Source organism: Carica papaya, chromosome 3 (genome assembly GCF_054855325.1).
Source record: "Carica papaya isolate Zhongbai chromosome 3, ASM5485532v1, whole genome shotgun sequence".
Taxonomy (NCBI): domain Eukaryota; kingdom Viridiplantae; phylum Streptophyta; class Magnoliopsida; order Brassicales; family Caricaceae; genus Carica; species Carica papaya.
In genome coordinates, this window is record NC_142311.1 from 8,832,005 (window position 1) to 8,858,489 (window position 26,485).

The 26,485-nt window shown below is 31.9% G+C and overlaps 4 protein-coding genes across 9 annotated transcripts; 2 read left to right on the top strand and 2 right to left on the bottom strand.

Moving 5' to 3' along the window:
- Positions 1-1,375: 1,375 nt before the first annotated feature.
- Positions 1,376-4,394, bottom strand: MRL7 (polyadenylate-binding protein 2-binding protein). 6 transcript variants are annotated; one of them, XR_015817708.1, is made up of 6 exons: positions 3,393-4,391; positions 2,958-3,042; positions 2,228-2,339; positions 2,002-2,122; positions 1,802-1,856; positions 1,634-1,714 (listed from the first exon to the last, which is right to left on the bottom strand). XR_015817708.1 is itself a non-coding variant. In XM_088215520.1 (5 exons), the coding sequence occupies exons 1-4, from the start codon at positions 4,190-4,192 to the stop codon at positions 2,019-2,021; spliced, it is 1,101 nt and encodes a 366-aa protein (XP_088071646.1). In that variant the 5' UTR covers positions 4,193-4,392; the 3' UTR covers positions 1,376-1,856; positions 1,982-2,018. The 6 variants fall into 6 exon arrangements, 4 of the variants coding, with proteins under 4 accessions (XP_088071646.1, XP_021888580.1, XP_021888581.1 ...); XM_088215520.1 differs by having other exon boundaries at positions 1,376-1,856; positions 1,982-2,122; positions 3,393-4,392; XM_022032888.2 differs by having other exon boundaries at positions 1,376-1,856.
- Positions 4,395-6,100: 1,706 nt separating this feature from the next.
- On the bottom strand, positions 6,101-7,245 carry LOC110807679 (uncharacterized). The gene has a single exon (XM_022032866.2). It carries the CDS (start codon positions 6,921-6,923, stop codon positions 6,486-6,488), a length of 438 nt encoding a protein of 145 aa, XP_021888558.1. The 5' UTR covers positions 6,924-7,245; the 3' UTR covers positions 6,101-6,485.
- Positions 7,246-14,881: 7,636 nt separating this feature from the next.
- NPGR2 (no pollen germination related 2) lies at positions 14,882-21,494 on the top strand. Its single transcript, XM_022032849.2, has 6 exons — positions 14,882-15,168; positions 15,750-16,045; positions 16,773-17,025; positions 19,027-20,243; positions 20,597-20,750; positions 21,001-21,494. Exons 2-6 carry the CDS (start codon positions 15,758-15,760, stop codon positions 21,318-21,320), a joined length of 2,232 nt encoding a protein of 743 aa, XP_021888541.1. The 5' UTR covers positions 14,882-15,168; positions 15,750-15,757; the 3' UTR covers positions 21,321-21,494.
- A 1,349-nt stretch (positions 21,495-22,843) lies between these two features.
- On the top strand, positions 22,844-25,557 carry LOC110807643 (rho GDP-dissociation inhibitor 1-like). Its single transcript, XM_022032815.2, has 5 exons — positions 22,844-23,228; positions 23,728-23,791; positions 23,916-24,137; positions 24,641-24,765; positions 25,200-25,557. The coding sequence occupies exons 1-5, from the start codon at positions 23,001-23,003 to the stop codon at positions 25,266-25,268; spliced, it is 708 nt and encodes a 235-aa protein (XP_021888507.1). The 5' UTR covers positions 22,844-23,000; the 3' UTR covers positions 25,269-25,557.
- The last annotated feature ends 928 nt before the right edge of the window (positions 25,558-26,485 follow it).

Here is a 26,485-nt window from a genome sequence, read left to right on the forward strand (position 1 = left end):
TTAGAAGAAAAAAAAATATCATGTACAATAAATGCATTAATGTTCATAAATATGAACATATATTTTTTTGTATAAATAAATAATAACATTAGATAAATATTTTCATGTTATAAATAAAAATATAATGAATTTGATCAATATAATAACAGAATCGTTATATATATATATATAACATTATTTTTTTTCAAAGCTGGGTGGCAGCTTCCAGTAACCCTTTTGCTATTTTCTTTTACGAGTTGATACTGCAATACTTCTGGTGTTCTAATTATTTATAAGGAATGATGAGATGACAAAAACACGCTTGAAAAGAGACATCATAATCATCTTACATGTAACTGTAATGAATTATTTCCATTATAATCTTCTTCCACGACATAGTCATGGAGAACATATACATATATGTCTTGTATGTATATATTATGTTAAGGACAATCATGAGCGCACAAGCAAACTTGCTGCTGAGTAGAAGGGTCTGTTTTGCAGGACCCAAATCCATGTTTGTAGGTAGGAGCAGTACAATTGGACCTGCATTGTTGCCTGCAAGCTGCCTTATCACACCCGGGACAGTCGAACGATTTCATGCACCTCCCAGGTTCTTGACTCACTCCACTTTTCACTGCCCAGAAAAAGAATATAAGATTCCAAAACTACCCAGAAAACAAAATGTTGGTAATCGAGAAACCCAGAAATTTTCCATTCATTTTCTCGAGAAACAAACAGAAAATACAGTAGGTAATATCATAATTGAGGGAGAAAATATTAATAACCTGATGTAGAGAGGAGGAGCAGGAAAACCAAGGCGCAAGAATTAACAAACAGCTTTGCCATTTCTTTTGATCTAAATGCAGAAGATGAATGTCACTTTAGCTTAACCTTCAATTATTTATAGGCAAAGACAGAAAGCATTTATGTTAATACCATATTTGGAGATTTAATTGCCCTTTTTTTGGGTTCAACAATTTTTCAAAAGGTTGACAAAGAAGGTAACTAAAAAGGAAATCTTGTAGCTAATTATGGAATAAAATCGCAATAAAATCCCAACGTTATGAATTTAGTCATCCATTTATGGAATATATTGGATTTTTCAAATCATAATAATCTGACTGGATATTGCCAATCTTCATGTTATTATTATTTTAATTAACTTTTGTCTTTCCGATATATATTTATGTATATATATTTAAAAATTAATTAAAGGGATTATTGTCTTTGAATGTACTAATCACTTTATTAAATTTTCAGCTTATAAATATATATATGTGTATGTAAATGCTAAAGGAATGGATTTTCTTATGAATTAAAACAAAACTATTTAAAAAGGGTTAAATATTAATTAATATATAATGAAATTAAGACAAGAGGAAAACGATGCGGGTACTAAACTGAAAATCATTCATGACGGATGACAGACATTAATTTATTTGAACATTCATGATGGACTTTCATTTTAATAAGTAAAAACAAATGTTCGATATAGAACTTATGTATGTATATGTTCTCATCTATTTATAGTACATAATTACCCCATCACTTAAGAATCGGATTTTCAATAACGGTGCACAACCTTTTTGGCTCCCCGGATAATTTGATCTACTGTTGAATCCCCTTCCTTTGCTCTCAGACAGCTGCTTTTCTTGCAGTAATCATCAACCTCGTGGCATATGAACGACAAGCATAAGCTCTGTATTCCAGCTCCGAATACGAATATCTTGCTCTGTTTAGTTCACAAATGGAGTCTTCAGCAGAGGCCAAGCAAGTCATCTGGTAATGTGTAGAGAACAAATTCCAGTTCACAACCCACCTGCCTGTTCTGAGTTTTGATTTTGATTCATGCTTCTCCCGTGTATGCAAGTCCACTGCATTAAGAAAAGACATTTAAGAGAAAAAGAACACACAAATAAATATTGCAAAGAATTCGATGGTGCAGATGATCAACAATGAATAAGCAACTATAATGAATATGCATGATCTATGATCTTACAGTAGGTTCAAACTGAAAACCTGATTTGGTAAGGTAACTAGTAAGGTGGAGATACAGCAGTCTTATTCACCCAAGAAGGCCTTTTTGCATTATAGTAGAAATGTGCAATCATGTGGACCAACTCATCTGCCGTGCGAAACTCTGCAGAGATCAATCCTCAATTGTAACATGGTAAGAAATGAATCTGTATTTTTACAAATGAATTGAACTAGGGAAAGCATTTGTGAGGAGGGGCTGTTATCTTACTTTTCTCCCTATACACAATCCTGTTTCCTTTCAAAAATAGAATCTGCGGGCATTCTTTAGCTTTAAGAGCATAAGCCAAATCTCTCTCGATGTTGACGTCTATCTTAACAGCCTGTTTCCAGGAAGTTTCGAGGCTGTCATCATCAGCGCATGGACACAAAATAATTTAAGAAAATGCAAGGTTATTGCATGACAAGCTCCTCTCCTGGTTGCAAAGGAAAGTACAGGAAGGAGAACAATTTTTTTAGATCTAATGTTCATTCTACAGGAGTAACAGAACCTAAATAACCAAAATTCTCCAGACAGTGTCTAACAAAACAGAACACGACCCCTGGCTGCCTGGCAAACAAATGGAGGATAGAGGAGAATTGTTTCCTTAAGCAACCAAAACAGATACAGAATTTAGTTTTCATATTCCAAATTTATATTTGTTTAGGCGTAGAGCATGTTTGATAATTTAAAATGAAATAATGTTTAGAAAACAACAATGAATAGTCAAAATGGTGGTGTGACTTTGAAAAGTTTAAAAAGAATTTTCAATATTCTAGAAAAAATTAGTTTACTTATGATATGCTATCATGCAAATATGTACTTAAATATATATTTTACCTATATAACATATATGAGTTTAAGAAATTAAAGTTACAAAATGTTGCCATATACTCGATGACCGAAAAGCCTAAAACTTTGAAACAGAATTTGAATGGTCAATTTAGTAGTTTGCTAGTACCCTAGGCGGCAACCGATCTTTGGCACTCCAGTACACCTTGATTGCTTTCTCTAACTCTTTCAAAGTCTTCCAGTTATCGGTAGCCCTGTTAAGTAAATACCATAAATATATTAAAGATATGTAACGTTCCAATTTTGCACTTCCTCCACAGTAACAAACAATGAAAGAACACATTGCGATGAAAACACAAAAGCATACCCATTGTTTTATAGTTCTAAAGCAACATGTTCAAGTACAGTTTTGACTACAAGAAGTAAACTTATGGGCATATTTTTATGTGAAGACAAAGGTCAAACACAGCAGATATAACGAGCAACACGTTGTCATCCACTACAAAAATTGAAAGATGATATTGAAACCCACGTCAAGAAATGATGGCAGTTTTACTCAGGCAACCATTAATGGAGGAATTTTAGAAAATGGATAAAAAGCTACCTGTTGTGTCTCTCGAAAACAAGAACAACTAAAGGACTGGGATGAAAAGCGAAGCTCTCCCACTCCAAACAGTTTATTTCCATAACCCAGTTGTCGTCCACCTCCCCTTCCCAATCAATCACAGTCCCATCATCTCCCACCACATTCTTGATGGCATGCTTCTCGAAGTACTCCGACGCTCTTATTCCCCATCCCACCTCCGCATCCAACGGCCAGTCCGGGTCCTCTTCCTCCACCACCATCTTCTTCTTCTTCTTTTTATTCTTCATCCTCCCCCCATCACCAAAGTCGCTTTCATTTCCTTCCGTTTCGTCATCGTCATCTTCATCTTCATCTTCATCTTCATCTTCACCCTCAACAACGCTACTCTCGGCTCTGTTCTTCATCACTTCCTGCTTGTTCTCGAAAACGTCGGGGTTCTGCTGCCGGATTGCGTCGAAAGTTCGCCCGAGCGAGTCGCGCACGAAATCCTCTACGGCATCCGCTTCGCTCCTGCGGCCGCGCCTCGGCTTCCGAGGAATGGTTGCTGGAAACATTCTGCGGTCATCGTTGGCTTGAGTGGGGGGTTTCTGGCGGCGGCTTCGGGTTCCTGGTTGGGGGCTGGTTTCGGGGTCGGATACTGACTCAGATTCTGTTGAACGGGCAAGACAAGGAAAGGGTTTTGCAATTCGATGAGAATTTTTTATATCCTTTGATAAGAAGCGAGGAAGATAAGGATTTAAATTAGGATTGTTACTGCTTACAGCAGCACAGAGAGCAGAGGAGGGTTTCGAGATCACATAAGCTTGGAGGAGGAACATTTCTATTTTTTTTTTTATAAATACGGAAAATTAAGAAACAAGAGAGAGAACTGGCAGAATCAAACCCAAAACCGGGATTACCAGAGGAAGGAAGAAAACGAAAATGGCCAAAAGAATGAAGAAGGAAGCGGGCGAAGCAAAACCCAAAATCTCTTCCTTCTCCTGAGCTCTGTTTTCGCATTCATGAAATGCTGCGGACTCATTCAAGGTATCAACACGACACCGTTTTCGTGTAGGGGCCAGAACACATAATTAAACCGTTTTAAATTGATAGTTTTAATTTTCATTTAATTTTTTGATTACTAATTTTGAAGAACTCCTGTTCAACAAAACTTAAAACGATTACTTTATTATATTAAACATTTATTTTTTATGTAATAAAGATTTATATAAACGAATAAATATGGCATACCTGATATTTTTATTACAATATATTAAGAAAATATTATAATAATATTTTCACATTTTTAAGGTTTAAAAAAAAAAACATTAGCTCTTTTTTTATTTGTTTATGTTAACTATTTATCCACTCTCCTATTTTAGATTCCATATACAATTAAAATATAATAAATTATAAACAAATATTTTTTAAATACTAATTTTTTAAAAAATTATAATTTATTTGTAGATATATAGATTTGAGGGGTCCAACAAAATAATGTTAACAAATATCTAAAGCTCACAATGTATGTAGACCAAACTAAAAATGTGGTCATTGCATGATTCTAACAATCATGTTTGAAAAAATCACAGTATCATTTTATTGAAAAAATCTTCTCATAAAAAATACGGATTCGAATCGGACTTAAAAAATATTCTTATAATTTTTATATGTTAACGATTTAGATTCTATTTCTTTTAGATTTGGAAAAATCTTCGCAGAAAAAATAAAATTTTATTGGAATAATTTCTTCAAAGAAAATAAAATATTCATCTTTATAATTCTTTCAATATTAATTTAAATAAGCTTTAAATTTATTTTCTTTTTTTTTTTAGATGATACAACTAGTTAGTGATGTAATAATTTAATTTATAATTAAATCTACTTGTGAATACTTATTGGATATTTAAATTAGATACTTGTAAATGACCAAAATATGCATTTTATCCCTAAAACCAAAACCCCTTTTATGAATGAACTGGGATTTATCAGTTTTGATGGGACTGGACTGCTTATATATATATATATATATATATATGTGCGCATAAGTGTACATATCGATATAGATGAGATGCAATTCAATTAAATAAAAATAAATGAATGTCTGTAATTTTAAATGTTTATTTGATTATACACGAAATCTGTGAGGTATGAGATTCCAGTACACAGAGGCATATGTATTGCGACGTTTCTTCTCGTAGAAGAGAGCTTCATTTTCCCCCTTTTTCTTCTCAGCAACTACAAACTTTTGCTTCTTAATCAAGTTCATTTCTCCCTCTTTCAATTAATCACCTTCTTCTCCATTTAATTAACCGAATGAAGTATTCTATAAATTTGATTGTAGAAATATGTTGGATTTAATTACAAGAATACATAAAAATTCTATTTGCATAATGAAATTGAACCTCTCAAACACAACCGAGCATCGAGAGTATCTACTAACTGACAACATACCTCTCTGTAATACATTCATTTTGCCCCATTGTGTTATCGTGATTCTCGAAAACGAAACCGTGACAGGCTGGAGATACCGCCATCGCTGAACCAGAATATAACTCACGCATGCAAAATAGAGAGCCATCAATTAATGCTTCCAACAACAGCAGTGTATGACTTGTAATCAGATTCATATCCGGGACTCGGCAAAATGTAAATATATATATATGTGTTACATATACATAAATATGCGCGTGTTTCTGTGTAAATCGCGTGCAGGAACGAAAGAAAAAGAATAGTAAACAATCGAATTAATGACTTTAAAATAAAAAAATCAAAATCCTTCTCTTCAATGATTCTGAGCAACGAACATTCCGAGTTTTTCTTTTTCCCAATATTGATCGTACAATGACATATATGTATGCATGGTTCATGCATACACATAACAAAACAGGCGAGAAAGAACCTGACTCAGAGTACCAGTCAAGAAAAATCTCCCCGCACAATATCGGATAAAAAAAAAAAAAAAAAAAAAAAAAAAGGATACAGAGAGATGGTTACCACCACTACTATGGAAACTTACAAAGAAGAAAGAAGAAGGCCTGGATCTCTTCTACGGTTGTTTTTGGGTGGAGGAAATGAAAACCAATAATATCGCTCCACGTGTACAAAACCAACCCCTTAATAACCACCACCTCACGGCAGTTGTAAGAATCGAGCGAGCTGGGCAGGGTTGACGATGCCCGGCAAGTGGGTCCCATCTGCCCGCATAACATAAGCTACCTCCACGTACCCCTGACGCTTCCGCTCCCTCGCCTCATCCCCTTTCTCGGCTTCGGCTTTCTGGCTCGGCTGCATATTCTTTCTCGGCTCGGCTACCTGAACCCTAGCCGGGTCCCACGTCTCTCCGAAGAGCGTGCCCCTGGTGAGGAACTCGTGGGCCAAGTAACCGGCTAGGATACGGTTCTTGGATGGGCCCTGTACTACGGCGGCTTTGTTGAAGCCGGCTCGTAGAGCATCTGGCTTGAATGCTTTTGCTGCTGGCGGTCTAACGGCGTCAAATTCTTCTCTTTCTTTCCGCTTGTTTGGCGTCAAAACACGACGGGGAGGGGGACGCATCGTTTTGGTACTCATGGTTGGCTTTCGGGTGCATGCCACGTTAGCTCCCCGACCCCAAATCTACCGGCTAGAAAGCTGATAATAATGGGACGGTAAAAAGTAAAAGTAAAAAAAAAAAATGCAGATGGGTAAAACGGTAAATGAGAAAATTCCAGTTTTTTTATTATATAAAAAAAAAACTGAAATTTTATCAAGAGAAACAAAATAGTCGTCGCCGGAATCTGTGCCAGAAGCGGATCAGATGAAACAGAAAAAGGGAGAGAAAAAAAAGGGAGAGAGAAGTTTTGAAAGAGAAATTTACAGAGAGAGAGAGAGAGAGAGAGAGAGAGAGGGGTTTGAGACTGGAACAAATGGTGGGGTTGTGTTTATTTATAGAGGGTCGCTAAAAGGATTGCCCCTAGAGTTCACTAAAATAACGAAAAAACCGAGAACCTAAAATTACCATATTACCCTTCATCCCTTTTCGGCACACGCTCACTCTCTCGAGTCTCAGGATCCCCGAGCCTTTAAAAAATTACCACGAAAAGAAGTAACAAACACCAATTTACCGACAGTAAACAACAGCAACGCCTAATTCTCTCTCCTGCTTTAAGAAGCGGGTAATCTGTAATTAATTATTTACTTATGGACATAATTATTTCATTATTATTATTTTATTTTTTAAGTGAAATACAAAGAATCTTGTTTTAAATCCTGATTTTGAATTAACAAATCTTAATAAGAAAAACACTTAAATCAGAAGCTAATTTTGGTTTATAATCCTTTAATTTGATGTCTCTTAATCCTACCAAACAACTTTTTTTGGATTTTCCTTCTTTCACCTTTGAGTTTTGAATGTAATACATAACCCATGAAAATCCCTTTTTAACCCCATTTTTTTTTTATGTTTAGATTTTCAACTTAGCTTAATAATTCATGTGGTGGTCCATGTTTATACTTTCATTTCAATGTAAATCTTATCTTTTATACATAATTTTCTTTCTTACTTACTTTAGATATAAACAAATTGATGTTGAAAACCAAATATTTTATTAAAAAAAATACAAATTCATTCAAATACAACTCACTATATCTATAACAGGAATTAAAAGAAAATCTAATTTTTTATAGTATAAAAATGAATGAGATATTTTAGTTAATTGACTATTATATCCACAAATATTATGGTAGGATATATAAATTTAAAATCATCTTATATGGTAGGAACTGAAATTTTAAAATCCTTATACTGGAAAAAGAAAATAAAACATCGTGTGACTGAATACCAACCCATATAACATTTTAGTAAAATTGATTTATATGAGATTGGTAACCCAAATATCGATCATATTATGTTCAACGAATTTGAATTTACACGATTTTAATAAACTGACACATTCTTTAACTGTGTGTTATCATTTAATGTATATTTCTATTTAATACATTACGTATTTTTAATTAATATGTAGAGTTTGTTATAAGCGCGTATTTTATCGATGATATTACATCCAGTCCTTGACTAACTATAATAATAGATTGACTTTCACAACGGAGTACGATAAACGATATTTTTTTGTAAGCGCTCGCATAACTTTCTCTTATCCGAATAAATAATTTATTGAAATATAAAGTCACTGTTGATACTGACATATTAAATATTGTCAAATGCTCAAGAGTTTATCTATTAATTTATCTATCATAACTTTTTTTTTTTCTTTTTGTTGTTGGATATTTCATTTGTATACATATTCTCTTTGTTTCATAGGTGTATAGTGAGTTGTAAACAAAGTTATGGAAGGTTAAATCTTTGATAATTCTATTGTACGTGATATCAATCGCAAAAACTTTCGGATCTAAATTGAATTTCTTATAGTTAAAGAATAAATTAAAATATTCACTAAAAGAAATATGGAGTTCTTGCAACAACGTATTATAGGGTAGTGATCCTTTGTGGGTTATATTCTGATTAAATTAAAATCCATATTTAACTATGTTTGTCTAAGACCATGAGAACTTGATCAATTTACTGAACAAGTTTTTTTGACCTAGCATTCTATGTCAATAGTCTTATAAGAAAGTACGGAATCTATTCATGAACTAAAGGCCTTAAAAACATTAATAGCTAACACCTATAAATGATGGATCAAAAATTTTGGGCTTGTGATTTTAAAGTATATCTAGCTAGACTTATTTGATATAACAATCTTGATTGTACTTAATAATTCAAGCATATAATGACTTTTTTTAAGTTAAATTAAAGATTATATAATCTAAGAATATATATATTATAAATAAAAAAAAGGGTTAAAGCTTTCTTATGCATATATTTTTAGAGAACAACTAACTTTATACGTCTATCTTTTTTTAAATTATAAAAATCATATTTAGAATGCATCACAAAATAATAACATGCGAAATAGTTTTTAAAAAATGTGTTACATTCCAATATTATCGAGTACATATTTTTCACTACAAATTAAAAATGATAATTAACATGTTAAAAATGGTAATTAGATTCTTTATTATCAAGTTTTATTTTCGATAAATAATAAGTAATAAACCAAATAAATATTAACATTAAAGTGTACTAAAAAGGCCACGTAATATCATCCCCTGTCAAAAGCCATTAAACACCACATGAGCATACTAATATACGTTCATTGCAACACAAATAACATAATGAAATAGGTTGTCGTAAAAATCAATAGATTGATTAAATAACTTACAAACATAATGACAATGACTTCTACCATTTGAGCATGTTAATGCAAACTTTATGGAATAAGTCATTCGTATAATGAAGGCTAGAATACTCATCATGAATCATCTAAAAGTAGTTAAATAATCAAATTCTAGTACCCTTTATATCAAATAAGTTCGAGTATCCTCAATTACATTTAATGACTAATAGTTCTATTTACAACACGTTTTAATAGCTGATACATCTAAAAAAAATTCTATAGTCAGATTTCTTAATAATTCATACAAATCTCTCTAATAGTATCCTGAAGAGAATTATTAAAGTTGTCATTCGTATTCACCTTAACCTTGTTTGAAGAAGTGATTCTCAAAGTAAATCATTTCCATGTCATCTATCATTTTTAGAATCCAAAGCGTAAAGAATTATGAATTTTTTATTTTTGAAGAGTGTAGAGAGAGTTTTTTGAGTGGAAAGAAAAATTTACAAATATTTTTTATAGACTTTTTATATATTTAGAAATATATATATTTAAAAAATATTTTAACAATGGACATTTATTAAATTTTGATTCACTACTTACGTACGCATAAAATGAATTTCGATCCAAAATAGGCCCAAACATTAAAAAGTATATATAATAATATAATATACTCAATAAATAATGAGCCTAGATATGGACTAACAATTGAGTCCTAATTTTTTTAGTACAATTTAGTTTTTGAACTTACAAAATTATTTCATATTAGGATTCTTTACTAAAATTAGTATATAAGTTATTTATATATTGATGGAATTTTGCAATATTACCTAAAATATATTGTTTTAATTTAACATAATATACAAGTATAGGGATGACAAACTAATCCATGATTAAACGAACTACTTAATTTCATATTGTCTTCTCGAGTTAATTGTATTATGTTCATAAACTTAACGGTTATCTAAACCGATTAAATATTTTAAATATTCAAATAGAAATTATATGAGTATAATCTTTACACAATTATAATTTACATCGAGTTTCATTATATGAAATAATTTATACATTTTTAATTTTGAATTAAATAAAACTACATTTTAACTTAATTTCAATTAATTGTTATTCCTACTTAAGAGATAATCGTATCTGATATCATTTATACTTAGCAGCGATTATAAAAAGTATTTCGTAGTTATACGTAATATTTTTACATTTTTTTAACATAAACTAAATCACTTTGGTAATTCTTAAATAAGAAAAGAAATGTTATGTCACATCTATGTTGCACGTGCATAAACTAGTTGTCATTTTGGTGTGTATAAATATATATATATATAAATCAATCAAATTCATAATTATCAACAACAATCTAAATTCAAAAAGAAATCATCAATGAATTGCAGCTTCATGAAGGGAGTTCTTGAAGTCTAAAATTATCACCTCAAGCCACGTCTTGACTAATTATTGAACAAGAAAAATCACACGGTCGGTTTTATATTTTATGTGTGAGAAAAATCCATCTAATAATATTCAATTTGAATTTAATATTTTAAAAAAATTATACACAACTTAAAAAAATAAACCACACGGTATTTATTTTTAATTTTTGACTAAATGATTAAAGATTAATCGAGTACTAAAAATTAATTATTAAATAATAAAAGAAAAAAGTTTCAATTCAAAATTGAAAATTATATATTAATTTATTAATTGGCACGTAATAATTTAAAACGAGTTGGTCGAAAATTAATATAAAAATTATAACTATATATTTAAATATGGTTTTGGTTTATTAAACTTCTAGACCATATGCGGTGCCCATTATACATAATAATATATCCATAAAAGGGTATAGCAATTTAATTGACATCTAGCAATAAATTTTGTTTTTTTTTTACTACTACGTCTTCTTTTGATGCGATACAAATTCGTTATTGAGTGCTTATAAATAAAATGTAAACTCTTATCTAATAGTATAAATTTATTATTTTAGAATTAAGAAATAATTTAAGGCTTGTGTAAGTACACATTACGTAAATTTTATTTTAGATATATATATATATAGTTTTTGCAAAAGAAGAAAATAAAATAGTGATTTTGTAATGGTGATGTTATAATAACATATTGGAGAAACAATTGAAGAATTTTTCTTTACTAAGTTTGCTCTACTAACTCATGAGCTACGAGGAAGAAAAGGCGAAGGGAAAAGTTACTCTAAAATGAAAAAAAAAAAAAAGTTTAAGAATAATACAAAATAGACGAATTCTAATAACTCATATTTTTTATCTAAGTAGTGATTCACTATGAATTTTCATTACTAACATGTGACTAATTTTGTACTCTCTAATATTTATAGCGTTACGATGACAAAACTTTAATTATAGACAACATCTGGATTTAAATGGAATACTTTAACGTGAAAGTCAATGAAAATAGTAAAAAACTGTAAGAGAAAAAGTACGAGTATCCAACAACTGATTATGAGAGCTAATAAAATAGTTCTCGTAATTGCTGGTACTAGAGTAGATTCATCTTGCTGATAGTTTTATAACCATTCCGTATTACCAAATACAATATGGTTACCACATCATGCTACCACATATATTCTATGTTTGTTATAAGTTGATGTGCGAATGTAATCTAATCTCACGTGATAGAGATACTTTTATAGATATATTATTTTTATATTTATTTGTTTACGTGTCATGCGTATTTTTACGGATGTATTAACTTTATATTAATTTATTAGTTAATTTTGTTAATAAACTAATATTTTTATTTTTATTCATCAATTATGTATGGTATCTTCAAACATAAATTTAATGAAATTCACTGTTGACTAGTTCTCAGTGAATAGTCCGTCTCATTCAATATTCTTTTCTTTGAAAAAACATCTTATTCAACATTTCTACTTATAACCTTTTTTACATTTATTTGTATCAATTACATAAGTTATTTTTTCTTGTACGTTGCCTTGACTAAATGAATTGCATTAGCAGGGTTAATTAATTAATTATTAAGATAATGTAATTTATAACTTACCATATAGTTTTTCTTAATCAAATTACAATAATTCAACTCTTACCATATTTTTTTTTAAAAAAAATTAGTAGTCTACAAAATTCTTTATGACCTAATTATTTTTTTTTTAATCACGTTTAATGCTTCATTGGTTGGTAAAGTTGTCCTCCAAAAATTTATGTGTCAATTAAATTCATATATATATATATATGTGGGGCATAGATTTGACTTATATGTATGTTGACATGAGAATTGCATGTTCATTATTAATTAATTAACTAATTAATGTTGAGATTTTAGATGGAGTAGATATTGGCATTGAATGTCTAACAATTAATTAAAATTGTTTGCTCATATTATTGCATGCCAAACCCAAATGCATGCTCAATCACACTAATTAAACCTCGATTATGACCTCTTTTAATGTCTTAATCCTTCTTTTTTTGCTTCCAAATAATTTAAAAACTTGCGATTTCATCTAAAAAATTTAGAAAGATAGAATGATTTTGATTGTTTAAATAGTTAGAATTCTTTTTTTTTTTTTCTCATGCTATTATGCTTGTACCATTTAAAAGAATTGATAGTTAAAAAATATTTTTTTATTCAGATATTTCAATTGTACTACCATCGTAAATATATTAAGAGAACTAATCGTCACAAAATATTTGTTACTTAATAATATTTTAGTAGAGACCCATTTTATGTTTACGAGTATTCGTGTATATGATCGGACAGAAAAAAAAAATATATTTATATGTTCGAAAAATTATTTTCTCATAAAGTAAAATATAGTTATTATTTTAGAGGGATGTGAACGGCTATTTTGTAATAATTTTGAATAATTTCTAAGTGACATATGTTTCACACTATAATTAAATTGGAATTTTCTTATTCTTCAAAAACCTTGAATGAGGTTTGGAGAAAAGCACAATTATGATGAGTTGTTTATTCCAAGAGGGTGCTTACATACATACATATATATATATATATGTACAATGTTCATTTCAACATTTTTTAATTATAATTAATGTGAAGTAAATTTCAATTACAAATTGTGTAAAACGTGCATTAATTTTACTAACTCAATTAATCCACACATGTTCCCACATAATTTTAGTACCCTCTTTGACTTGTATCAATTGAAGAAATGTATTTAAAATTTAAAATAAATTGTTCCCAAAATTTTAATTTAAACTTTCTAGAGTAATATAATTCTTAATGGGATTCTAACTAGTTGAAGATTAATAATATTTTAACTAAAAAGAAATATTCATTATAACAAAAACTATATATATATATATATATATGTAAGCTAATGACAACCCAACTAAGATATAATAAAATTTGATCCAACATAAATCAATGTTATTCCCCACGTAATAAAATCTTATTTTATTATGTAATTGTTTAAGTATATCAAAACAAAAAAATGGGTTGACTAAATAAATTAATTATATCATAATGTTTAAATGGGAAAAATTCCTTCATTTGATTTATTACCCTTTCTGGCTTTTGGGTAATTACAAGGTCAATTATTCGAATAAAAATCTAATTATAATAATCCACTATGGATCATATGAATTTGGTCAAACCTCAAAAGCACATTAATATTATTTAATCATTTATTTTGTTCTCCACTTAATTATAATTGGGAATTAATTCAAATTCTAAGTACCCACCATTTCATAGTCTTAAGAAACTTGGTTTATATAATTTTAATTAGTCTAAATTACAACAAGTTTATTTAATTAATTAATAATTAGAAATTTCCAATGCTTTTTCCCCCCATAATTATTTTTACGAGGATGTGAAAATTTCATGCTAATTGATTAATCGAAATGGAAATATATTCCTCAAATTACCTTCCCCTTCTATATGCGTACATGTACACACACACACACACACACACAGATATATATATATATAAAATATATTTTTATAAAAAGAAATTATTTTTTAATATTAATACTAATTGAAAAAAACTTCATGTTCCTTTCTCCTGTTTGAGCATCATTCTCGTTAATGACCGTTAAAACGGCAGCAGGGGAAAAACCCGCAAGAAACAAAATCCACGTGGCATGTCAGTAGCCTCTAACATATTCGTTATTTCTCATGTGGGACCCACACGGACAAAGTTCTCTTGTATTGTTTTATTTGTTTATTTTCCAAAATTATTTTATTCATTTTCTTTAATTCCAAAATCTCTCTGTTCTTTTTTTTTTTAATTAATTAATTAATAAATTACGTAAAATACATATATATATTATGTGTATATATACTAATATACACATTCATGAACGCATTTGTACACAAACAAAGAGGCGATACGCAAACACAGGCGAAAGGTGAAAGGGAAAATTGTACAGGAGAGAAGAGAAAACAAAAGAAAAGAAAAAGGAGAAAAGGAGAGAGAGAGAGAGAGAGAGAGAGAGAGAGAGAGTCGTGGTGGGAGCGGATTACTTTTGATGCTTGATTGGATTCAAGGGAATAATCAAAAGAAGCTCTGATTATCGGGAATTTGAACAGATGGATAACTTGTTGGCTCTTTCTCTCTGCTTTTCTCTTTGGAAAAACAAAAGGTCAGTTCTTTTGATCCATTTATCAGTTTGACCAGGGTTGATTGCGTCTCGTTTTATCTGTCTGTTTCTGGGTTAGATACTGTCGTTTACATGAATTATCGTGTTCTTATCTTTTTTCAATTTGGATTTGTTTGGATCGTTATTATTACTTGGAGGTCTGCGTATGATTTTCATTTTTGTTTGGTGTTTTGGGATTTGAAGTTGAGTTGACATTGGACAGTTATTGATGTAGGATTGGTTATTTTGCTGATGGGTTTATGGTTTTGATGGGTTTTTAAGTTAAACCATACTAAAGGTATATTTTTTCTTTAGGTTTACGTATCTTCATGGTGAAATTTGATTGTCATGTGTTGTCTTGCATTCTTTTGTTTGTTTGATAATGTAGTGGTGGCGATTTGGATTTCTGTGTCCTGCTTTAGATTGGGGGGGGGGGGGGGGATTTGGCTCGAATACATGAGAGTTGCTTTTTGATCATCTGAATTCTTGTGAGATATCACAACTTCAATATCTCAAGAATATAGTTTTGATTTCAATTTTGTTGGTCTTATTATTGTTGTTGTTTGTTGTGATGGTGCTTGAAGATTTTGGCATGGAGTGGAACTGTACGGGTACTAAAAGTAGGAGAAGGTGTAGAAAAGGTGAAACAGTAAATACTTTTGCGAAGATAATCAAAATGAAGTGTCTGTGCTCCGGGGAGCAAATGCAAACACTAGACGAAACGTTTCCAACAGTTCCTTCATCCCAGTCCCTTGCTACCAAGGACTATCCAATAAGTGTGTTGTCTTCTAGTACTGGGGAGATCACCAAGAAGCCGGACGCTGGCAATATAGAGGAAGCCGAGTTATCTCTGCGCGAGACTACTTCTTTGAACTATGAGGTCAGTTTTTTTCGGGCTGCAGACTTTAACTGTATTTCTTTGCCTTAGTCTGTCGGGTCTTGGCTGTTATGATATTATTATCTAGAACAAGACCCGTTACCTTAAACGACTAAGAAGCGTCACCATTGCGTAATTGTGTTCTGGGGGCTTCGTCCCTGCTCAATTATGGTAGCGATTTAATTGACTTCAGTATCTCCTGTTTGGTTTGCTATGTTATTTGGCGAATGTGCAAGTAGAGTCGATAGTCTTTATCAAAATACATAGGGTTATATTTCAACTGTTGATCAATCAGCCTCTTGATGTTGCAACTTAGCACATGGATCATTTGGCTGCTGTTTGAGTTTAAGGTTGAATTTACTTAACATCTCTAGAAACTTAATGTTATACTAGAATGCTTAGCCACTCTGCTCTTTTAGATCATAAACCTTCATCATGTCTGAGTGTTTATTTATGTAAAATCCCATAATGCCTTCAACATGAACCTGCTCTCTTCTCCTTACCAATGATATTTTGACATTACTGCATTAGATCCGCACAAAAAATTTTGAGTCTATTCTTTCTTCCCTCTTGATTATGATTGTTCGGTCTGTATTCCACAACTTGGTTGTGGTGTACAAACATTTTTTATCCCAAGACTCAAGCTTTGTGCATAAATAATCAGAAAAGTCATACTACTTATCGAAAGGCTTTATGCTCCATTGCCATGACTAAAATATCTAATTCGCAGGAGGCAAGAGCATTATTAGGAAGGATTGAATTTCAGAAAGGAAATGTAGAAGCTGCTCTACATGTGTTTGAAGGGATAGATATTGCATCAGCAACACCCAAGATGAAAGCCACCCTTGCTGGAAGAGAAGAACGTCATAAGAAACATCCTAAAGACGTTACTGCTCCACAAATGTCCATACATGCCGTGAGTTTGCTATTTGAAGCAATCTTTCTCAAAGCTAAATCATTACAACATCTTAGAAAGTTTAAAGGTGAGTTCCTTCTACTGATTAGCATATGTTTTAGTCTCTGAAGTCATTTAAGTTAACTATAATTTTTATGGGCATTCTTATATTCTTATATTCTTATTTCTATTGCTTTCTCTTCTATTCTTTGAGCAATGAATATGTAGGGTTTTCTTGCTTGGAGCTTAAATATAAATTATATTCTCAGAGCAAATTGCTGATTATTGGTGTTGCATTTGAAATTAATAGAAACTTGGTTTATTCTTTTGGTAAATAATTATTGAGGATATTGTTTCTTTCTTGGCTTTTGTAGTAGTAATATATCAGACTCTTAACTCCTGCATTCCCCTTTTGGCGTAGCGTACTTTTATTCTCCAGTAATTTTAATTCAATGTTTTTCCTTATAAATCTTCTATTGTTTTTTAAGAAAAATAGACAGTTTTTTTCTCTAAATAAAACATGTATGACTCACTGATGAACTGCTTGGGCACGTGCCAACTATTTGCTTTTCTCATCTCATTCCCCTCTCCTGATACTTAATCATGCTGGGATACCACTACATAATCTAAACATATGCTTAAATAGAATACTTGGGAAGAGAAAGAAGAAAAGCAAAAACTCTATTCATCCATCAGAAAAACAGTCTTCAATTTCTTTCTTTATTAGATCATTTCATTTAAAATTCATTTTTGTGGTCATTTCTGAACAGATTTCTTATCTTTGGATTTTGTCTATCAATTTACATCTACAGTATCTTTGTGTACTCAAGTCTTTTGGAGGGAAGAAAAGAGTAGAAAAAAGGAAGGACAGTTATTAAAGTTGGAAAGCAGTAATATTCTGTTGGAGGCTTTTGAATTTGTTTAGCTTTTGGTGTATTTGGATTTTGGCTGGTGGTTTACCTAGAAAGTTCATCATGCACTTGGATAGGAGGAAAAAAGGAAAGAAATCACAAGTTTGTAACTTGGAAACAGTAAATTTTCTGTTAGACATCTTTGGAATTGTTTTGCCACTGGGCTTCTTGAATGTCAATATCTTAGATATATCTATTTGTATAATATCAGTTTCATTTTAGATAATATTGTAAAAAGGATTTATGGTAAAATCTAGGGTTTGAAGTGACTTGGTAAATATTCGTATTGGAATTTAATTTAAAAATGGCAGCAAACAGATTATTTTCCATATTATGCAAGTCATGCAATATATGGCATCTATCGTAACTTCTTATCGAGGAATGCCTTCCAAAATTGACATCGATGGCGAAGAATCAATAGGTTTCTCTTGATGAGTGTCAGTCAATTCTATCACAAAAATTAGAGTTGAGTCATGTCCGAGAATAGTTTCACGGAACCCCATAAGGAAGGGAGGGAGAGAGGGAGAGAATTAAAGAAGATTGCAACTAGGAACAAGATTAGGAACAAAAACATTGTATCATTGTGTTTCAAGAGAATATAAAGACTAGAACTGAAATTTTTTTAATTATTTGTTTTTATCAAATTTCACGTTGTAGGGGCTGATATTGTATCAAGGTAATGATATGCCTCTTCAGTCGTTATAGCATAATGTTTTTTCACATCTATTAATAATTGTGCTGATGTAGGACAAGCAGGGTTTCTCTGCATCATGTATTTGGGTAGTTTCTCTAAAAAAAAGTACTTACGGAGTATTTTCTAGTATTGTGAAAATTTGTTAGAAGGGAAATGCTAGCTTATACTCTTAAAGGTTTCTTTAAAGAGGAGAATCTGTTTTTAAAGAAACATGATTCTTAAACATGCAAACAACACTGTGTGAAAACACCAAACACTGGAGTCTCTGAGGAAATGTCCATTTCTCTTTCTTGCTAGAAATGTTAACTTCTCTTGCTCTTCAAGGATCAAGGATAGATTGGATTAAGTTGGTTCTTCATCATGCTCCTCTCTCTCTCTCTCTCTCACATTAGAATTCACACAGAAGGAAAAATAGGACATTTTGAAAAGCATGAATAAAACCATATTCACATGGCTGATATTTTGTTTTTTACAATTATTCCAGAAGCTGCTCAAGCTTGCAAAGTTATTCTGGATATAGTTGAATGTTCATTACCAGAAGGCTTTCCCGAAAATTTTAGTGCGGACCTAAAGTTGCAAGAGATTATAACCAAGGCTGTAGAGTTGCTTCCAGAATTGTGGAAACATGCTGATTGTCCACAGGAAGCCATCTTGTCGTACCGAAAGGCGCTTCTCAACCATTGGAACCTTGATGCAGAAACTACTGCAAAGATTCAACTGGATTTTTCCATTTTTCTTTTATATTCCGGATGTGAGGCAAGCTCTCCAACCCTCCGCTCCCAAATGGATAGTTCATTCGTACCCAGAAACAATATAGAAGAAGCAATTCTGCTCTTAATGATACTGCTGCGAAAAGTTTGTATTAAAAGAATTGAATGGGATCCGTCAATATTGGACCACCTTTCATTTGCTCTATCCATAGCAGGAGATTTACGGGCTTTGGCTAAACAAGTGGAAGAGTTGCCTCCTGGTATTATAAATCGGAAAGAAAGATATCATTTACTGGCTCTCTGTTATTATGGTGCAGGAGAAGATTTGGTTGCTTTGGATCTGTTTAGGAAGTTGCTGAGTAGTAGGGAGGATCCAAATTGTCTTCCAGCTTTATTAATGGCATCAAAAATTTGTTGTGAACACCCTCATCTTGCAAAAGAGGGGTTAAGATATGCTTCCACAATCCTTGAAAACTTGGAAGCTGGATGTCATCTGGTAGAAAGTACTGCCAATTGTTTACTTGGTTTGTTGTTTGCAGCGCATTCTAAATCAGCCATCAGTGATTCTGAGAGGTTTACAAGGCAATCTAAGGCACTTCAGGCCCTAGAGAAAGCTGGGAGAATCACTGAAATGAAGGACCCTGTTGTTCTTTACCACCTCAGCCTGGAAAATGCAGAGCAGAGGAAGTTGGATGCTGCTCTGTATTATGCAACATCTATGCTGAAGCTAGAAGGTGGATCTAATGTTAGAGGATGGTTACTGCTGGCCCGTATATTATCAGCCCAGAAGCAATTTGCAGGTGCTGAAACTATTATTAGTGCTGCTCTGGATCAGACAGGGAAATGGGACCAAGGAGAATTGCTGCGTACCAAGGCTAAGCTGCAGATTGCACAGGGTCAACTAAAGCGTGCCATCGAGACATATACTCAACTTCTTGCTATTCTTCAAGTTCAGAGTAAAGGCTATGGTTCTCAAAAGAAGCTTCATAAGGTCTGTTGGTTATTAAGGTTTCTAGTGCTTACCGTAGTGATTATTATTTATAATAAATTTCTTACAAAAATAGTTTACAGGGTTCTTAAGTTTATTGAGAAATTTATTCATCACATAGTGCATAATATAAGATATATGTGAGTCTTTTTGCCATATGATATATTGTATAGGGTAAAGAGGGGGCCAAAGTCGGGAAACATAAATGTCTATATAATCGTCTTCTCCATTGGAGAAGGAATAGTCGGATTAACTTGTGAAACAATTCTTCTCTTTTGATGCAACATCAAGAAATAGTTATTTTATGGGAGCAATTCTTGCAGAAACTTAGTTTTGTTTCGTCGAAATTCTAACAGAGCCATGCAAAGCCGTATAGAAGTTTGGAGTTGGAAGTATGGCATGATCTTGCTTATGTCTACATAAGTTTGTCACAGTGGGGAGATGCTGAGGCCTGTCTTTCCAGATCCGCAGCCATCAGCCCTAACTCAGCAGCTAGATTGCATGCCACTGGTAAATTTTTCTTTCTCCTGATTGTCTTTTCAGATGAGGCCGTGTTTCCTCTTCTGTTTTCCCTTTCTTTCTTATTTACTTTTAGTTTCAAATTAAAGCTGTGAAATACTTCAAAGGGACTTCAACATTGGTTAAAGAATGTGCATATATGATCAGAAGCACCATTAGTAATCATATGATTTTCTGTTTGTTTTATCTGAAAACTAGAATCATTGAGGGAAAAGATGAGAAAATTGTCTGATTTCTGCAGGTGAACTCCACAGAAGGAAAGGCCTTCACAAACAAGCACTGATAGACTTTTCAAGGGCTCTTGACATTGATCCCAGCCATGCTCCAAGCTTGATAGCCATAGCGGAGATTCTTAGGGAAGCTGGCTGTCAACCAAATGCTGTCGTCCGAAGCTTATTGATGAATGCGCTGCGATATGACAGAACAAATTCATCTGCTTGGTATAACCTTGCCCTCGTTCACAAAGCTGAGGGGACTGCATCTTCCATGCAAGAGGCAGCTGAATGTTTCCAGGCTGCCGCAGTACTTCAAGAATCCATACCTATCGAGCCCTTCAGATGACTCTCTCCAAAACTGGATACAAACTTTTCTTTCTTATCTTTATGGACCCGAGAAAAGATACTGTTGCGATTTTCTTTCCTTTCTTCTTCATTTTCTTTTCTCACCACAGGTATATGTAGTTGCATTTTGATGTCGTAATACAGAGGAAATAGGAATAAAAGAAATATTCTTGTATATGAATGGCTTATCTAGGGAAACAAAACTGGCAACAACCCAGGTTGCTGAAAATGAATGTGATTGCAGTTATACATATAATTTGTATTCAAACCCGTAACTCTTTATAGAGAAATAATATACATAACATTCAGACACATTGAAGTTAGCTGGAAGTGGAAACCAAAAAAAAAAAAGAAAATAAAATTCAGAATAACCTCGATAATTGGCATCTAATTTTTTTTCTTAAAATAATTAAAGAAATGATTACTCATATTAAATTATAATATAAATAAATAATTAAAAAAAAAGTTTGTTTAAATTTTTAGAATAAGATTTATATGATTTAACACATAACAACCAAATCATATGTCTAAAGATAAAATTTTAATATTTTAAGGTGGACCCATCATGAAGATGAATCTTTATATTTATGATTATAGTAAATATAATTATATTTAATTAAGACCTTTTCACAACTTTTACAATATAGTTGTGTGATATGACAAAAAACTAATTGATACTTTGTCATGTAATAAACATATCTTCTTTAATAATATACTTGAATGATTTGTAAATTTATTTATTTTTTTTTAAATATATATATATATATATATAGTGGGTTTGAGTTGGTGGTGTTATTATATATGTTTGTATTTATAAATTATTTTATTATATTATATATATATATATCACTTAATTAATAAATATACCACACGAATGATGGAGATAATTACAATTTTTTATTACAATTTGGTCACTATTTTTTTTTAATTTTAAATATGTAAATAATTAAAAAATAATGATTTGAATATATTAATTTAATTAATTAGTAAATTTATTATATTGAGTTATTTTTTAATGTCTATGTTACAGGTTCCAGTTTTTCATTAAAAATAAATATAAAATTTTAATTGCTAAATTATAACTAAAAATCTTAAAAATTACATCATAATAAGTTAAAAAAATCTTAAAAATTAATCTAATATTTACCCTTTTAAAATAATTTATTGGGTAAGCACTGGATTTTCTCACGTGAATTAAATTAATTATTTAGAGAGAAATAAAAAATTAAATCAGTAGACTAATGGGTTTCAAATAAAATTATGATAAAATAAATATTAAATTTTAAATAAAATAATTCTTTCTAATTTTTTATATCATAAAAAATAAATAAAAATTAGTAATTATACCAAAAAAATTTAAAAAAACACGTAGAAATTAGATTAAGGAGTAAATAAAATACATGATTTATTTTTTTTTTTAAAAAGGAATATTTAATTTATTAAAAAAATTAGTTCAAGTGTTTCTCGTGTCAGTCCCACGCCGACACGGCGGACAAAGCAAAGTGTGAAATTTAAAGACAAAAAACCAAAAGAAAGAGACAACAATTTATAGTTTCCTGTTTCTTCGTCTCAGTATGACTTTTGTGCGTGCTGGCTCCTAAATCCTCTTAATCTTCGACTTTGGTTCCAAGTTTTTAAAAACAATTTTATACCCTTTACCCTCTTTTCTCCCTCAAGACAGATGGATAGTGGTAAGAGCACGGAAGCAGGGCCCTCGACTGGCGGCGGCGGCGGCGAAGAGAAGCGGAGAGAAATGGTTAAGAAACCATTGGGTGAAGTGAGAGATCGAGAAGAAGAAGAAGAGGAGGAGGAGGAGGAAGATGATGGAGATAAGGAGGAGGGTGGTGTGGTTTCTGGTTTCGTTCCTGGGCCTCTTCTTTCCCTCAAGGAACAGATTGAGAAAGACAAGGTCTTTGCGTCTCTTTCACTTGTTATAAACATATATGAAAATATATACATATATTCGTTACTGGATCATTACTTGTTAAAAAGAAAAATATTTTCTTTCATATGGTTTATGATGTTTGAACCTCGTGAGAAATTTCAAGTTCCATTGCGCTCCATTTTCTCGTCACAAAAAATGTGGGGAAGTTCGTTGTCTCTGCATTTTGTTTGTCCTTTCTCCAATTTGTTTATCTTTTCCCCTTCTGTAATTAAGGGGAAAGAGAAGTAAAATTATGGGTTCCTTCTAGTAGAGTAGCTAATAGGTTAAGACTCAGTTGTGTACCTCCTAAAAATTGTACTTCCGTGAAATGGGGTTCTTGAAAACCCCCCAAAAACCCCTACATTTTGTTGCGTTTGAATCCCAAGATTCATTGTGTGCTAATCACATTTTTGTTGGGATTCAAAATTTATAACTAAAAATTTGTGCTTTTTTTTGTTATAGTAAAAATGTTTGTGTTTTGCAGGATGATGAGAGCTTAAGGAGGTGGAAAGAGAAGCTTCTTGGTTGTGTTGAAGGAGATTTAAATGGTTTGTTTTTCAGGTTTTTATTCTCTAATCATTTGCTCCTTATCTCAGCTTTATTGGTTTTTGTAGCTCTGTTCTTAATTTTCGAAGTCCATTTTTTTTTTGTTGTTTGTACACTGTTTGTTAGGCCAAATGGAACCTGAAGTCAAATTCCACTCCATTGGAATTATAGTCGATGATATTGAGGAGATGGATACTCCATTACCTCTTGATGGAAATCAGAGTGATCGTGTCTTGTTCGTTCTCAAGGAGGGATCTCGGTATCAGCTTAAGTTATCATTCACCGTTTTGCACAATATTGTTTCTGGCTTAACCTACTCAAACAGAGTCTGGAAGGGGGGACTCCAAGGTTCTGAATCTAATTCTCTTACATGCTCGTATAATTTCTTGTTAATGCAGTTTGATCCCGAGTGTGCTCATGTGAATTTGGATCATATTTCTTATATCTTTTCTTTAGAGAGAAGATATCACCTGTATGTTGACTATAAAAGCTGATTGTTAAGAATAATCATATTCATATCAAAGGCATCCCTTGCGAAGACTCATTTATGAAGTTATAAAGAAAATATGTAAAGAATTGATAATCATTTCTTAAATTTAGAGTAGTTTTGTTGAATTTTATTGTAAGGGTTAACAATTTAGACCCTAAAAAAATCTGATTACAGATACAAGGTTACCATAAGAGGCACTGTGAGATTCATTCTTTCAGATGATCTTGCTTTTGATGTACTCTAACATACACGGAAATTTTCGTTCAATTCCTCAATTTGTCATGTGTTTTGAAGTTTAAGAATCAATAATCATCATTCTAAGTTAAATATTACCTGTGGCTGTTTATTGTTTGGGTTTTAGTGGATCAAAGCAAGGGAATGCTGGGTACTTTTGCTCCTCAACGAGAGCCATACGTGCATACTTTGGATGAGGAGATAACTCCTTCTGGTATGCTAGCTAGGGGAATTTATTCAGCAAAACTGAAGGTACGTGCAAACCCGTGTGACTAAGATTTTCCTAGAAATGTTTATTTACTCAATATTAAGGAACAAGAAAGCTTAAATTATCTCAAGTAAACATTTATGTTATCAAGTAAAGGGAAATGGGTTATTAACTTACCATCTCATTGGATTATGTTGAGCTGGTGGGTTCCTCAAACTTCATCATTTTCTCTGATTTGGGTTGAACGTATTTTAATTAAAATCCTGTTTTGCCCTTGAATAAAAGGCAGTATAGCGAGTAATTATTTCATATTATTGCTTCATAAATTTGAAACTGTCCTTTATGTCCTAGAAAATCTTCAGGCACTTATTTGCTTCATTGCAATAAGTCAGATTGTCTGTTTTGTATAATTCTGATTTATATGTATCTTGCAATTCGTTGTTAGCCAAATTACGATTGTGATTGTGGTTTGATGCAGTTTGAAGATGACGACCGCAGATGCCATATGGAACTCAAATACTCCTTTGAAATAAAAAAGGGTAGCTAGTGTAGCCTAGTCTAGTCTGGTTTTTGCTGGAGGTTTGTACTTGTGTGTTTGTGTTCTGTTCCCCAATTCTTTCTTCTGTTTGGGCTGCATGAATGATTGTGAAGGGAAACCATCTGTGGGATATTGGTTTGAGTGTAGATTCCTGTTTTGACTCGTGTATGTAACTTTCATTTCATGTTATTTTCATAATTCGTTTAGGAAGGAAGTGAGAGCAGTCAAGTTATTGACTTGCTTGAATAGTTACATGGTAGCTGTCCATGAGGAATGATGATGAAATTTATTCTGTCAATCGATAATTTTGGAATTTGTGCCGAAAACCCACAATATATATATAAGAAAACCTTAAAAGCAAGTTAAAGTTCCATTTAACTTCCTTCCCTCTGCTCCTAATGGAGCTAGCCCCAATCCCCCAGCCAGCGCCAGCAGCTCTTTACATCACCGTTGCATCTTTGGCCTTTTTCATCGAGACAACAGCAGCTCTTCCAACACCAGCAGCCTAACTTGTCTCTTCTCTAGCCGTTCTTCTCTCTGTATGCACTCTTCACAGGTGCAGCAGAAGAGTTTGCAGAGGAAGCTGTCTTGGATGATTCCTTAACAAGGAGCTAAACCTTCTTTCTTTGCAAGGGGATCTCCCATTTCTGCCAGATCTTTAGCAAGGAGAAGAGGGGAAAGGTTCACTATGGGATTAGGTAGAAAATGAGTGGAATGGAAAGTCGAGAGAAGTTAAAGCGAAGATACATATACATAAAGTAAATTGTTGAAATAAATTGATGAAGAACCACAACCCACCAACCAAATGCTTTTGTTTATCTGCTGCAGTAACATATATATATATATATCATGGTATTTATATAAAATATGTTAATTTAGTAGGAAGGGAAGGGTAATATGTATATGGATTCAAAATCAAATCTGTCCTGAATTTGGGCTTTTATATATCTAAAGTTGGGATAGATTTAAGTTGAAACGTACCCTGTTATCATCTTTATTTATTCCTGCTTGAGTGCATTTTATCTTCTAGTTAAGAAGATACACACTTATAAATTAATTTAAAACGAAGTTTCTAATATAACTCTACTTAAAAATTTACTTTCTGAAATTTTGTTCTAGTATATAAATTAAAAACTTTATTTTTAATAAATTTAAATTACACTTTTTCAATTTTACTCACAATTTGTTTCAATTAAATTTTCATGTTTTTCACATTTGAAAGAGGT

What these genes read in the sequence shown, in the direction of transcription:
- MRL7 (XM_088215520.1), bottom strand. Translation starts at nt 4,192, where the DNA reads ATGTTCCTCCTCCAAGCTTATGTGATCTCGAAACCCTCCTCTGCTCTC. An exon ending in GTTTTCGAGAGACACAACAG is followed by an intron (nt 3,043 to 3,392) that starts GTAGCTTTTTAT and finishes TTTACTTAACAG; the next exon opens with GGCTACCGATAACTGGAAGA. An exon ending in GATTGTGTATAGGGAGAAAA is followed by an intron (nt 2,123 to 2,227) that starts GTAAGATAACAG and finishes TGATCTCTGCAG; the next exon opens with AGTTTCGCACGGCAGATGAG.
- LOC110807679 (XM_022032866.2), bottom strand. Translation starts at nt 6,923, where the DNA reads ATGAGTACCAAAACGATGCGTCCCCCTCCCCGTCGTGTTTTGACGCCA.
- NPGR2 (XM_022032849.2), top strand. Translation starts at nt 15,758, where the DNA reads ATGGAGTGGAACTGTACGGGTACTAAAAGTAGGAGAAGGTGTAGAAAA. An exon ending in CTACTTCTTTGAACTATGAG is followed by an intron (nt 16,046 to 16,772) that starts GTCAGTTTTTTT and finishes TCTAATTCGCAG; the next exon opens with GAGGCAAGAGCATTATTAGG. An exon ending in ACATCTTAGAAAGTTTAAAG is followed by an intron (nt 17,026 to 19,026) that starts GTGAGTTCCTTC and finishes CAATTATTCCAG; the next exon opens with AAGCTGCTCAAGCTTGCAAA.
- LOC110807643 (XM_022032815.2), top strand. Translation starts at nt 23,001, where the DNA reads ATGGATAGTGGTAAGAGCACGGAAGCAGGGCCCTCGACTGGCGGCGGC. An exon ending in AACAGATTGAGAAAGACAAG is followed by an intron (nt 23,229 to 23,727) that starts GTCTTTGCGTCT and finishes TGTGTTTTGCAG; the next exon opens with GATGATGAGAGCTTAAGGAG. An exon ending in TGTTGAAGGAGATTTAAATG is followed by an intron (nt 23,792 to 23,915) that starts GTTTGTTTTTCA and finishes ACTGTTTGTTAG; the next exon opens with GCCAAATGGAACCTGAAGTC.